The following is a 13617-nucleotide window of genomic DNA, read 5'->3' as shown; positions in this document are numbered from 1 at the left end:
TCTAAATGCAGTCGAAGGGTTGAACGTTGAACGATGAACCGACCGTTAAGATAGTTGGCGCGAGCGAGAAACACGTTCGACAAATTCCGATAAACGGCGAAAGATTCGAATCTTTCGTTAGGAAATAACGCGCTGCGGCAGCGCCGTCGTCGTTTTTCACGGCAAGAAGAACAAGAAGAAAGTAAAAGTTACTCACAAGTAGCGGCGAGGAGTTGCGGAAGGTATTTCTTCCAAAAAGTGCACTGCCTCGCTCTAGGTCCGTTTCCGATTTCGGAACTGTTGGTATCCAACGTCAGGTATTCCTTTTTGGCGGCAGTGTGCGGTGGCCAATAGGTCTGCGTCCATGACTCGACATCTCCGACGTTCGGATCCCTAACACGACGGTAGTCAGCCGTTAGAGATGCGAAGAAAAGATAAAAGCTGTGATCGCTCTTCGACTTACCCTGTTTTTGCAAAGTTCGCCCAATATCTCATCATTCTCTTGGACAAATTTATCTCCTCGGGCATGTATCCTTTCGAAGAATCCAACGGCTCGCCAAAGATGTAGCTGATTTCGTCCGCGTGCATCACACCGGTCCATCTTGGCCATGGGTTGTTCGCCGATCTATGGATTTATGGAAAAGAAATCGGGGTCTCGTAAATATCGCGGTATAGGCGAAAGCCAGCCGAGATGAAGAAGCGAACACGTCCTTTTCGGACGAGTCGCATTGATCGTTTCGCCTACTCGTGATCTTTACTCCTTCTTTCCGATTCGATCGGACATGAATCTCACCTGTGTTTGTAATAATACATGTAAACGGTGTTCCCCGTATCGGCGTAACGGCCAGCAAATTCGTTCACGTTGCAAGTGAATTGATAGTCGCCGACGATTTTATCCAGGGCGTCGCGATTCATGTGAGGGTCGTCCGGACGTAGCCAGTCCGTGTACTCGTAGATAATGGCGTGCCTTCCGAACTGATTGACGTACGGATTTAATTCGGTAACGGCGCTAACGAACTGTTCCCTGCTGACTTTTACATCCTCGGCCATATCGATGCGAAACAGCTCGGTGAGATAGTAAATAATAAAGTAGAAACCTTCCTCGGTGTTCGAGCCCATCATGATGTTGGCCTTTTTGAAGGACGAGGTGGCCAGCGAGCGTTGTGGCGTCTCGTCGAGAAAGGCGCCGTCGATCACGGGAACGAACGGAAACTCGCAGATGCCCAGGGTGCCCCATTCGTTCTTCACCAATTCAATCGGATCCTTAATCAGCAGACAATCGATCACCTCTTGCAAGTTGTCGCGATCGTGAGGACAACCGACAGCTTCTGCCAATCGAATGCCGCGCATGATCGATTCCTCGCGCGAGATGATGGCCCATGGTGCTGTTGGAGAGCCAGACTGCATGATGGCTTGACTGAAGAGATGCCTGAAAGCCAGAGAAACACAGAATGGTGTCTCCGTTAAAAGTTGGCCAATCGTTTGGAAAATCGAAGCGGCCCTAAGTTCGAGACCACCACCCTCCTTGGTTTACGACGCGTATCGTCCAGCGGCAACTGGCGCTCGACCACAACGATATAATCGGCTGTTCGTCGAGGGGGTGATCTCCAACCGTCTATCGCGTAGCAGCGTCGATAGCAGTAGACATGGTAGCGGCAAGCAAAGAAACAAACAAAACAACGTAAAGTGACAAGGAGAAAAGGTATGCACCTTGATAGAGGCGAAAGGAGGTGCATAGAAACGGAAACGGCGCCCGCGCTCTCTCCGAACAGGGTCACGTTGTCAGGATTTCCGCCAAAGGCAGCGATATTGTCGCGGACCCACTGAAGGGCCATCATCTGATCAAACAGACCGGCGTTCCCAGGAACATCCGACGTTCCGAAGTACAGGAAACCCAGGCTGGCGACTCGATACTGCATCGAGACTAGAATCACATTCTCCTCGGACACCAGGGTTTTGTGATCGTAAACGTCGAGGGTCGCCGATCCGGAGTAAAAGCCACCTATAAGGATGTCGCGCGATTCCATCTCTCGAAAGAAACCTCTGCTTTCCAAATAGATCACACAGACGCACTCACGCACGCACGCACGCATGTACGCGCAAACACGATCAACCGAGTGTCAACTAGTGTCTGCGCCTATACACGGGATTTTTCGCAGACTCTCTTTTGCAATCCATCCGGATTAATTTCTTTCACATTGAGGAGCTTCGACTTCTTTTTGAACAACGCTTATTTCGTGACGGCCGCGCGCAAAGAAGCTGATGTTCGCGAACATTTCTTAAGCATTGCACGGAATATAAGTAAAATCGCAACGAGGCAACGCTCGTACCTCGCCAAATAATTTCGTACGATCGAGCACCTGTTGGCGCGATGCAACTTCCGTAGCGGTGTAAACGGCTTTCTCGAGCGTTCTTCCGATCATTTAGATGAAGTTTGGGTGAAAAAATAGCCGTCCTAAAATAACGGCGCGCGACGAAAATAAGCGTTTCTCGTTAAGAAGCGACCACCTGTAAAAGAACGTCGACCGCTGGCGACGGTGTGCTCTAGTTTCCACGAGCATGTCTAGTCTAAGGATGTGAACAGGTGTCAGCTGGAACTCACCACCGAATATCCATACCATAACAGCGGCATTGGTAGGCCTAGGCCGTGGCGCGACCACGTTCACGTAAAGACAGTCCTCGCTCAATGGTGTGTTTGGATTCCACATAGTCGCACCTGCGAAGTCGCCGAACACCGTGTCCAGAATCTGCACGCAGCTATTCGGTAGCGTAGTTGCGTTTAGGGTCCCCGACCAACGTTCCGCCGGTCTCGGATGCCGGAACCTCAGAGCTCCTGCAACAGAATCCCGTCCCGTTTGTCTCCTCCCAATCTCTCGTCTCTCAAACGATCCAGTTCGATTCCTTTCCTGTTTTTTCTCTTTTCTCTTATCATTACCGTTCGATTTTCCATTACTTCTACCTAACGATCTTTCGGCCGTTTTTCAGAAAAAGAGAAAGTTTCGCGGGAAAGACTTTCGAGAAGAAAGGGAAAATTTCCGAGAATAGCTCTCCGGGAGTAATCGTCCGGGTGAGGTAGCGATGAAAGGTTAATCATCGAATTTTCCAAGGCGATAGATCAGTACAGGTTGAACCTACCGAGAGGTTTCTGCGCGTAAGGGATCCCGAACCAGGCGTCGACCTCCTTTCCCGTGGTGGCAGTCATGGTCTTACCCTTGACCTTGCCCTTTCTGGTTTGTACTACCAGCGGATCGTCGTTCGAATTGAGGGCGGCTGGTCTAGGCAGCTCCTCGCTGCTTCGGAAATTCTTCGTATCCTCGTAGGACATGTCCGCATGATGTCTGCTTCTGTGAGACGGCGTGCACCAACAGACGTCCAGTTGAACGAGTACCGTTAAACTTAGCACCATCAGGGCCTCGAACTTGCTCAAGGAGCTTCGGTTTCTTGACATCGTGTCCTCGCCTAAAACACCACATTGCTCGATTCAACGTCGTGCTTTTTTTTGCCTTTCCCTCGCGAAACGGTCGTTGGCTTTCAAACGAGTTCGAAGTTAGAGAAACGTGTCGACCGTATTCGAACGCACTCGTAAAAAGGAGTTGGTTTCTAACGCGACTCCGGTTCGTGAGACAAAGCGAGATGGAAGCCTACTGCTGTGAGAGACAAACGCAACGCAGGGTGGTTCATTTCGATGGAAACTTATTCTTTATGTGCGTCGGCAACGATCGTTACTTTCTTGAGGCGATATCGCGCGAGAACGAGATTTGGCCTGCGATCCGATTCACGGTCCATTCACATCGTCATTTCGATAATGAAAAATAGGGTCGGTCTTTGTTCGTCTGTGTATACCGTACGTCTCATTGCGGACGAGTTTTCTCTCGTTGCTTTCATCTATCGAACTCGCGCTATTTACTCGACGATTAAATGCACCATCTTTCGGTACGCGCATCTCTTTGCCGTGACTCATGGAATCGGTTCGTGTAAAATTTCGAGCGTTCGTTTCTTCGATTGTTCGCGCTGTCTTCGATATTCGGAAACCAAGCCAACTTCCCGTAGGTGTCTAAACGTTCCATGATTTTGTCCGCAAAATTAATTTTAATTTCCTTGGAAAAAAGTTCTGAAAATCGAAGGATCTCTTCGTCCAGCTGTGCACGACTGTTTTGTATTTCCTACATGTTAAAAGGAAACATATCGTGGCGATTCTATACGAAGGTCCGCGTTGATTGGTCATTTCCTTCTACGTGTTCCGTCTGTGTGGAGCGTTGGTCACGCGCGATTACACGCAGTATCTAAGTGTTACACGCGGAAGCATACGTGAGAGAAATAACAGATTAGCTGTCATCGGGAATGATAATTTATCGCCGGCTGTCTTTTCGTTTAATATTCAACGTTTAAAGACAAGTATTACCTGGTCGCTTTTCGTTTTCGTTTCCGTTTTAATTTGGAAGAACTGCGTTTTGGAAAGTGATTTAAGCGCCACCCGCAAACAGATTTTCTTGCAAGATTACCAACGTTGATAAACGATTTCTTCTTGTTCGCTAACGAATCCTTCGCGAAGATCGTTCCCGATACAATCGTCCAACGATTCGAACAAACCCCGTCACCGTTTCTTTTATCTACCATGAAATTTATTTTCATTTTCAACTGTGTTCTACTTACCGAAATCGTTAGGCAAATGAGACGATGCTAAGCTTCGCACAATGACAATTTCGTTGTTTGAAAATTTTCCACAAGGTAGAACAAGATTGATTGTCGGTTGCCCGGCTACGTTTCGTCATACACTTTGCAGGGTGGAATCCGGGTGAAGAAAAGAGGAAGTTCGAGCTAGGGACGCGAGGTACCTTTCTATCGAGGCATAGGCAGACACAGAGGCTACGAACGCAGCCCACGTAAAAGGTTAGTTGTCCCCCTTGTCGCGGTGGCAGCATCGTGCAACGGGCGATAACTCACGAGTTCATTACGAGAATCATTGCAAGAACTAGTTATCTCACGTTTGTTTCGCTATTTTCAACGTGGCGTTCAGATCTTACGTAATCGGTCGCTTGCGGATTCAACGGACTTCTCGTTAATGATCGTCGGACGTTTTTCTCGTATTTTACTACACGATTCCCCGCATCGATTAACGCTACATTCTTTCGTCTTCCATTCAATTTTACTTTAAGGTTAACTTTAAGGAATATCTCGAGTTTGAACGCGATTTGAAAAAATTCTCATTGATAGGCATGAATTTTTCTTTCAATTATACGTGTATATTAAATATTTTCTCAAAACGTTACGAATCCTCCCCGCTTGCTAAAATGACAGCCAGATTGGAATGTAAAAATTCGACGACCGTAGCAGGGTTAACGATGCCACTATGATTCTACGATTAAGATCTATTCGCTTTATTTCGTGGAATGTGCAAGGAAGTTTCAGAACGGCTGAAAATGAAAACGATACGGAGTTCGAGTCTGTTTTCGCTTCGAAATTCGATTAGCGTGCGCGGACTATCGACGAAGAGAAGAGAGTGGAAGATAGCAGGGCGAAAAAAGGTGCAACCTCGACCTCGCTTTTTTTTTCAAGTTTCCCGTTTCTTCGGGACAGTGGACATCGAAGCTGGCAGCCACTCGGCCCAGAGACCCGTCGTTTATCCTGACTGATCGATACAGCCATACCTCTCGTTTATTTATGCTCCTTGTCGCGTCTCTTTTCGCGTTTCTCTTAATCCTCGTTTTTCTGGGCAAATCTGCACGTGGTTAGCTACTCGGCGCCGGCTTAGTTTGCCATACGCTCGAAAGTTCAGTCGGAGCACACTCGACTGATGTCGATCGTAATAATCGAGATTTCTCTCGATCTCGTGCAAGCGATTGCTACGGTGCAAGTAGCATACATATATGTATATCTAGAGACGATCGTGGCTTGTATCGCAACTTTTACGCTGGCTTTATAGGTTAGATCTATCTGTATCTTTTGCATACATCGCGATTATCTCCTAATTAATTCCTTGCCATTTTTTTAGCCATTTTTTTAGCCATTTTTTTTCTTTTCTTTCTCCTTTCCTCTTGTATCTTATCGCCGGTTTAACAAGTAAAGAAAAAATCGATTTACGATGAAAACTTAGCGAAAGCGCGCGAAATCGGATATAGAGGGATGCAATAACATCGTCGCTGTACGTATATCAGTCAATAAACGTTCTATTACGTATGCGTTCGTGTAACGAGCAATTCCGGAGAGTGTTCCGGAAAATATAGCGCCGAAATTTGCCACGGCGCTTGGAAATCGAACCGCTCGATTAAACTGGTAAAATCCACCTATGCCTCCCAGTGGAATTTCCTGCACGCGAGATTTTGCATCGTTTTATTGCAAGGCTACTGCGTTATCAGTCGGCCGTGTTATCTGCTCGGTTTATTTGTCGAAATTATCCGCCATTGTTCCATTGGAAACAGAGCTTTTTAAACTCGCTGGTTCAACTCTGTTAACGTTAACGCGGATTAACGGCACGTGTCGTCGTATCGATTTTCCTTAAACGCGAATGAACAAAAGAAAACGTTCGTGTCGATTATTCGAATTAACCTAAGGGACCAGAAAATGTTGGCGGTTGCGTGTATCAATCATGCACCCTCGCTTTCCGCAAAGTGGATCGTTCGATAATTAATTACGCGTGTGCTGCGTCGACAGGGCGAAGAAAAAAGAATTCTACCAGCTCAACAGGCTCCCTCCGAGTTTATGTTAATTTTTGAATAAATACGGCGATATCGTAATTTTCATCCATAATGCGCGAGATCGTTCTGTACGATCGTATAAACTCGAGGCTAATCTAGACGGGCACGAAAACCCAGGGAAACGTATAATTACGTCGTCCGTATCGCGGAATGGCACATAAAGAAAAAATATATTTAAAAGCAAACGAGGTTCGAACCGAAAGTTTCGTTCGTTGGCGATTTGGCTGGACTTTCGCTGATTTCCAAAGGGAGACCGAAGGGAATGCCGCATGCGTTTTCGAGACAAGATATCAATTGGCTCTGTACTCTTGATGGCGCGATGAATGGCCGGCGTAGCGTACCAATTAGACCGGCAGTCCGTACAAAAGGCAGACCAGCTTTGATTTCGAGCTATTCGATTCGCTTCCTCGCTCCGGTCCAATTAGTTACTTACTTCCGTGGCTCCCTTCTTCTCGTCAATGCCAATCCGTTCCTTAGGCTTGGCGAATCATTTTTCCGAGACCGAGGGAAGATCTTGGTTAAACCGGAATCCAGGAACAAAATGAAAACCGAATGGAAAGAGTAATGATTTTGAAACGAGAAACAAGGAAGACCTACGAGAATCACGATTTGGCTCAATTAGGTCATTCTCATTATCCCTCTTATCGATCTTTATACATTGTACCTCGACGTCCTATTCTGAAACAGCTATCTGGACATTTTTTCTCGGATACGTGGCGGAAAAAGGACGAAAAAATAAACGGATCGGATTTTGACGGATTCATCCGTGTTTGAAAATTGTAAAAGAAAAGAAAAGAAAAGAAAAGAAAAGAAAGAGTGAGTTGCGGCGTACTTACGGTGTCCAAGTCTAGATGTGGAGATCTTAGGTATTTAAAAGTGAGGTAACGGCGAAGATGATAGCGGAGGTGGAAGAAAAGCCCTTCCTTCGATCCTGCGAGGGGCAGATCCGCTTTTCCGCCCTTCCGTCTACATTCCAAGTTCACGGATCATCGCTTGGCTGCAACAGCGGGAGTGGAAAATTGAGTGAGGAGTGTGGCAATCATGAGTGAAAAATTCGATAGGTCGAAAGATCAGGCGACCGTTAGCCCCGGGAATTACGAGATTCCGGTACATCGTCAAATCTTTCCCCTCGAAAGAACCATCGCGCATTTTCCTACGAAGGGTGAATCGTCGAAGAATATGGCTCGAATGCTACCCCGAACGTTGCGAGAAATGAAATCGAGAAATTTGATCCTTAAACATAGTCGGAATACAAGGATCAAGGAAGCAAGCACAGGAGAAGAGAGAAAGAGAAGAAAGTTTGTTGCTTTTATTAGAAAATCTTTTCAAGGAACAAGACTGCATCCTATCTGTGTCGTGTTCGGGCCATTAGGAGAGCCATTATCTTTGCTCTTGAGAAAATATTTCTCTTCGAGATTTTTCCCAAAGACACGGAGAAATCCGTAAGTCTCGTTGGCCGACGACGTCAAGGAAACTGAAAATCCATTCTCATTTCGCGCGTGTCTCGGATGATTCTTTAAATTACGACAGAGATTATACTTTATGCGAAAGACGCAAATGCTCTAAGATGAAACCTCGTTTTCTAGTCGAAATTTTAATTCCTTCGTTATACAAATCTCGAAGGGGAAACAACTGCGATAGCCAGGGGCATCTGATAAATTTATGACGACGTAAATAAACGAAAATCGTAAAATTATGATAACATTCGAATGTAGCTGTATCATCGTATCTAATTCTTAGATTATTCATATCTGTCTTAGACTCTAGAATGAGTCTCGCTACGACGATTTTTCCTTCGCTATTTCGGTTTCAGCTGATCCATTGGCCAGAGGCTCCGTAAATTCTGCACCGGTCGACTTACACCAGGCAAATAGACCGAGTATACACGTACGCGGAACAATTCAGGAATTTCTAATAAGCGTATGTCCCACTTTCGAAATTCATTTCGAGGCTGCAGCGCACGGTTCCCCGCCTCGCGGGAACGCGGATAATGAATTTGGATCGCAAGATATTCGCTGCGAGTACCGTTCTCGCTTCTTCTCCATAAACCTAAACTTGTCTTCCGCCCTGTAATTAACATTACGTCGTACAGCCTTTTCTTTCTCGTCTTGTGTCGTTTCCGTCAGAATTTTCTTCCTCGAGTTACCGATTGATAACCCGTTAGAATGCTAATTGACATTGATCGATGAAATAAAGCCTTATCTTATCTATCCGCTCTTTACGACGCTGACAGTCGTTAAATAAACGATGATGTTTTAAAAATAATTGCACACAAAATTACTCGAACATACTTGAACACTTCCTATTACATGTAGATTTATATGTGTACTAAAGAAAACATTTTGATATCTCATTAGCGCTGTAACGAGGCGTCGCGGTTATGCCGACGAAATTAGTAAAGACTGAAACGAATCTGGAGATGCATATAGAAGTTACGAGATATTTATTAGAAGCATAGATACACGTGCCAACGATCAGCAAAGTAAATAGGTACAATATTTGAACAGTGAATTAGTCGCTACATTAATAAGCTACAATTTGTAGTGAAATCATCTGTAGCACTAATTAATATGTTTATGACTACTATTCGTACTACATACTAACTTTTCACTAACTCTACATTTGCAATAAAAGTTTCGTAACTTCTTGATTGGTTTCGAATTTTACGATTGCAGTCACGATAGTCGTGTTTCGCTACAGCGCTAACGAAATTTCAAAAAGTTTCGCATAATGCATATAATATATTCATAAAAGAATTCTATGGTTAGTATTGAAATACTTTACGTGTAGGTCGTCTACCGTACGTAGAATGGCGGGAAGACTAAAACCAGATTAGAGAATAGGTGGTATTCGGAAGATTTTGAAATTTAACGGATCGACGATTCCATGGTGCTAAAGATGCTCGTACCGCAACACGGCATTGTGTAAAAACCGCGTCGGAATTGAAGCGAGCGTCGTCGAAAGGACGGCGTGTAAAGATTCGCAGGGAAAGATTTCCCAAAGGTGAGCCAACGTGGGGATTCATTTTCCGGCTGGAGGCCGTTTCCAGTAAAAAAAGCTTCTTTTTTCGCGTCTCGTTTCATTGTTGCGAATGGTACGGTGCAAGCTGGTCGCACGGCAGTACAGCAGAGGACAGGCTGCTAGAGAAAGAACGAGAGAAAAGAAGAGAGAGAGAGAGAGAGAATTTATCGCAATGACAGTCGGGCGAGAGCTTCGCTGCCGGATAGAGGCGCAACTTGCTGCGAGTTCCTGACCTCGCTTTCCAGCATTCCGTACACGCGAAACAATTAGTTTACTTGGCCTGCGGCGATACAATTTCGGGGAAACAAACGAGAAGACCCGGTTTTCCGGTTGTCCCTGTTCGATTCTTGCACGATTTCGACCGGGAAATGATACTCGTGATTCCGTTATCGGTAAAAGTATCTGCCCGTTTCTTTTTTTATTTCACTCGTTGAAATTACCCGGCCGTATAGCCTCGATAAGAATAATAAAACATGTATTACGGTTACAGGCAGACACTTTCGATAATAATATCGCTGTATCGCGTAGGAGAACAGATTTATCGGACGATGCTTAAGCAATAGCCCGATGATCGATTTCGTCTTATCTTATCCGTCTAGTATAATTTGTAAGGAGAAGTTCTTTCAGCGTTCGTAGGAGCAAACACACACGCAAACACGAGACACAAATGGTGTAGAATCAAACTGAAAGTATACGTATACGTGTATGTATGTAAGTATGTACTAGGGAATAAGTTGAAACGACGAAGGAAACCTTCTCGCCTGAATCTCGATCCTGGTATTTTTCCGATAACATAGAGAGGAAGCTTTTCATCGTTCGAACAATGCGCGTAAGGAGTCTTTAAATGCAAAGGGCCGTGATTCCGTGCCGACAACCACAAAAGTGAGCACTGAAAACGCCACGAGTTCGCGGTCCACCGCTTGTCCGCGAAAACAATGCCGCTCGGCTTTTAAATAAAACTGCAACTCGTAATGGGAATCATTGTTCCTGCCTCGATGGCAACAGAGCTATATTTATTGTTCGGCCCGTTCGGTTCGTCGTCAAAAAACGTTTAAACGAAGCAGTTTCATTCGACGTTCATCTATCGGCCCGAATAATTTCCCCCACGGCAGCCTGTGTCGCAAAGCGTTTTTCAATGCGTCGCACCGGCCCCGAGATTCTGCAGGAAACAAAATCGGCCGCGAGATTTACCGATTTGGAAATCGAACCAGAGTTGCGAATAATTTTTCATTTCCAACCGTCTGCTTTCATAGATCCTATGGTTTCGGTGGCTTCTGCCATTAATCTTCCCTCGATACTTGAAAACTGATTATCTCTTGTTTATTTAGATTTTGCGGCCGGATCCTGCAACGTAGATTGTAACGAAAGCGCGTTGAAACGGAACGCGACTACTCGAGTTGCGCAATTTTATACGCGTAATTTCTCTGTAATTATGTGCAAGCCGCGTAATTAGCAGAGATACCGTGAGTCTTGTTAAGATTCGTCTGATCATACGATACGGCTATTCGGATTCAGGGAAGTTCAATTTCTTCGCGGGTCTCGCCACTCTTTAATTATTTCGTCGTAATTTGCTGGAAAAAGAATGCTCGAAGAATTCGATCTCCAGAGAATTCTTTCTCCGCAGGCCACGGGTAAATCGCGATCTGCTCTGCGGCCTGACAAGCGGAGAGGATACACCGAGGAGACGAGAGACTGGCGAAATACGACGCGAGCCGAGGCATCAACAATTCGACAGCAACTTCCAGGCCTAATAACGCTAAACTAAAGCTGTTGCGCGTGCATACGTGCAGCAGAAAGTTTGTTGCGGAACTCGCTGAAACGAACGCTGCAAAGCGGTTTATTTACGTGCCGCGCGTATTCCTAGCCTCGATTCCGTGTTTCTCTGCAACAGCTATCGATTTATTTGTATCTTCGAACCGTTTCGCTTTTGTCGCGTCTTTTTCTTCTTTTCCTTTGTCGATTTATTAAAAATCTACGAGACATCCGCAGTCTCGTAGTTGCGTCAGTTTCCTGCCGTTGGCATTAATACTATCTTATCATGTTTATCCTCCTTTCTAATTTGCTGCAAATAAGACACGTTCGTGTTCGAGTACTGCCACTTATTGTTTAATTGAGTCGATCAAGGTCGAGACGATAAATAGGGAAAAAAACGATGAATTATTACGCATTGGAATAATCGTGCGATGGAGATAAGGACGAAAGCAGGCAGAGGAGAAAAGGCTGAGAGGAAGAAGGGGAGAAGAAGGAAAGTGGAGATTCGGCTACGCGAAAGCAAACGCAGCAGAGAAGGAAGACAAACAAGAGGTGGTTTGGGAGTCGGTGGTGACCTAGAGGTGTCACTGGGTTAGCGTGTTCATGGGCCATCCATAACCCTGATACGGGTGATACACACTCGGTTTTAGCCTGTCATAGGTTGGCATGCAGCCCTGCGGGTACAACGGCGCATCTACATACGAACGTTTCATGTTCCACTTAAGCGTTCTTTCTCATCCTAGGCCTGCACGCAACCTGTGAACTAACCCGAATCGATCGAGTTCCGATCAGATCGAAAACGAACGCAGGCTATTTAAATCGGTGGGAATCGAACGACGACCGACGCGTACCGATTTAATAACCTCGCAGTCATCTAACTGGATGAATCGTTAGCGATAACGAGCGCTACCGCCTTCCAGTAATTTCCTTTGTTGCACGATGAAAGAATTGGCTCGATAACGAACGAAACAAAAGCATGGACGAAACGGCACAAAAGAATCGGATATCGCCGATGCGAAAGTATAATCATGGTGATTCAACGAATGCATCTGCATCGCAACGAAATCTACCTCCGTTTTGTCATTTTTATGGCATCGATAGAAAGGTTCTATGAAACGAAAGTACCGAGTTGCGGCACCGATTGATGTGCAACGGCACTCACAATCATGCGCCACATTCTCATTTTCTTTTAATAGAAAATGAATCACAGCAAAGGCGTATTACTGTCTTGCCACTCGCTTGTATTCCAAGCTTAATCCCGTAAAGCGATTGGGATTAACGCGCTTCGAATACCCGCGAAATTAACATCTGGAATTCGATCTAAAATAGAAGAACGCTGGAAAATCGGCTTGCGATCGTCCCATCGGAAAACGATAATTGACAACATTAACTAATCGAGCGAGAGGCGGAACTACCGATGGGTGTGAGTTTGATTAGCGAAAAGCGAAAAACACGGAATCAAAGTGGAGCGAGAACGATCGAAGCGAAACAGGTCTGGCGGCGAACAAAAGAGAAAAATGGCAAGTCGGTGCATTATCGAAAGTGGAACGACGAAGAAAGATATCATAACGAGAGGGTGGCTGAACAGACGGATGAAACGAGTACTCCGAAATCCATTCATTCACATTCAGCAGAAAGTTTTATTAGCGGAACCGAGCGTCTACCAGCTGCATTCTCTACGCTCTCTGACGTTTTCTGTCATTTTAATCCCTCCACTCGTCTCGATTTACAGCCGCAGAATGGAAACGGTGTCGCGTCTTCGTTCGCCAACATGGTTTGTACTGCCGCGCGAAACGGATATGAATTTGTCAGCGAATTTTCGAACGGTGTAAGCCGCCCGATGACGAACCACGTGCACCACGTAATGAGAAAATCGACCGCGATAAAACCCGCGACCAACTACCGCATTTACGTCGACTCGTTGCTGTCTTGAAAATCCGTCGCTATTGCCTGTTTCGTCCAGGGTATCCATCCTTTTGTTGTCTACTTTGCATCCTGCTAATTTTCCCACCGTACGGCTAAAGTCGGACAAGGGACCGAGGTTTTGTCCACGAGATTGCTTGCATCGATTTTAGTTTGTAAGTCGCTTTGTAAATAGCCTGGATACTTCGAGAAAGTCGTTCATCGGTATCGCGGCGAAACTTTGAGCCGAGTTTCACCGCGTACAAGG

The 13617-nt window shown here is 45.7% G+C and overlaps 1 protein-coding gene across 3 annotated transcripts in view; it reads right to left on the bottom strand.

Moving 5' to 3' along the window:
- LOC117211367 (acetylcholinesterase-like) overlaps positions 1-13617 on the bottom strand; it is a 35085-nt gene that overhangs the window by 11628 nt on the left and 9840 nt on the right. The window contains exons 2-8 of one of the 3 annotated variants that reach the window (XM_033455155.1): positions 7511-7671; positions 3115-3438; positions 2582-2812; positions 1690-1981; positions 773-1408; positions 443-604; positions 197-372 (exon numbers count right to left, since the gene is read on the bottom strand). In XM_033455155.1, coding sequence (XP_033311046.1) covers positions 197-372; positions 443-604; positions 773-1408; positions 1690-1981; positions 2582-2812; positions 3115-3427 — 1810 coding nt within the window. In that variant the 5' untranslated portion in view covers positions 3428-3438; positions 7511-7671. Of the gene's footprint in view, positions 1-196; positions 373-442; positions 605-772; positions 1409-1689; positions 1982-2581; positions 2813-3114; positions 3439-4632; positions 4894-7510; positions 7672-13617 lie in introns of those variants that run through there. The other 2 variants (XM_033455156.1, XM_033455157.1) reach the window with 2 other exon arrangements.

This window comes from Bombus bifarius, unplaced genomic scaffold (genome assembly GCF_011952205.1).
Source record: "Bombus bifarius isolate JDL3187 unplaced genomic scaffold, Bbif_JDL3187 scf7180000008232, whole genome shotgun sequence".
NCBI lineage: Eukaryota > Metazoa > Arthropoda > Insecta > Hymenoptera > Apidae > Bombus > Bombus bifarius.
This window is presented reverse-complemented; position numbering and strand designations above follow the sequence as displayed.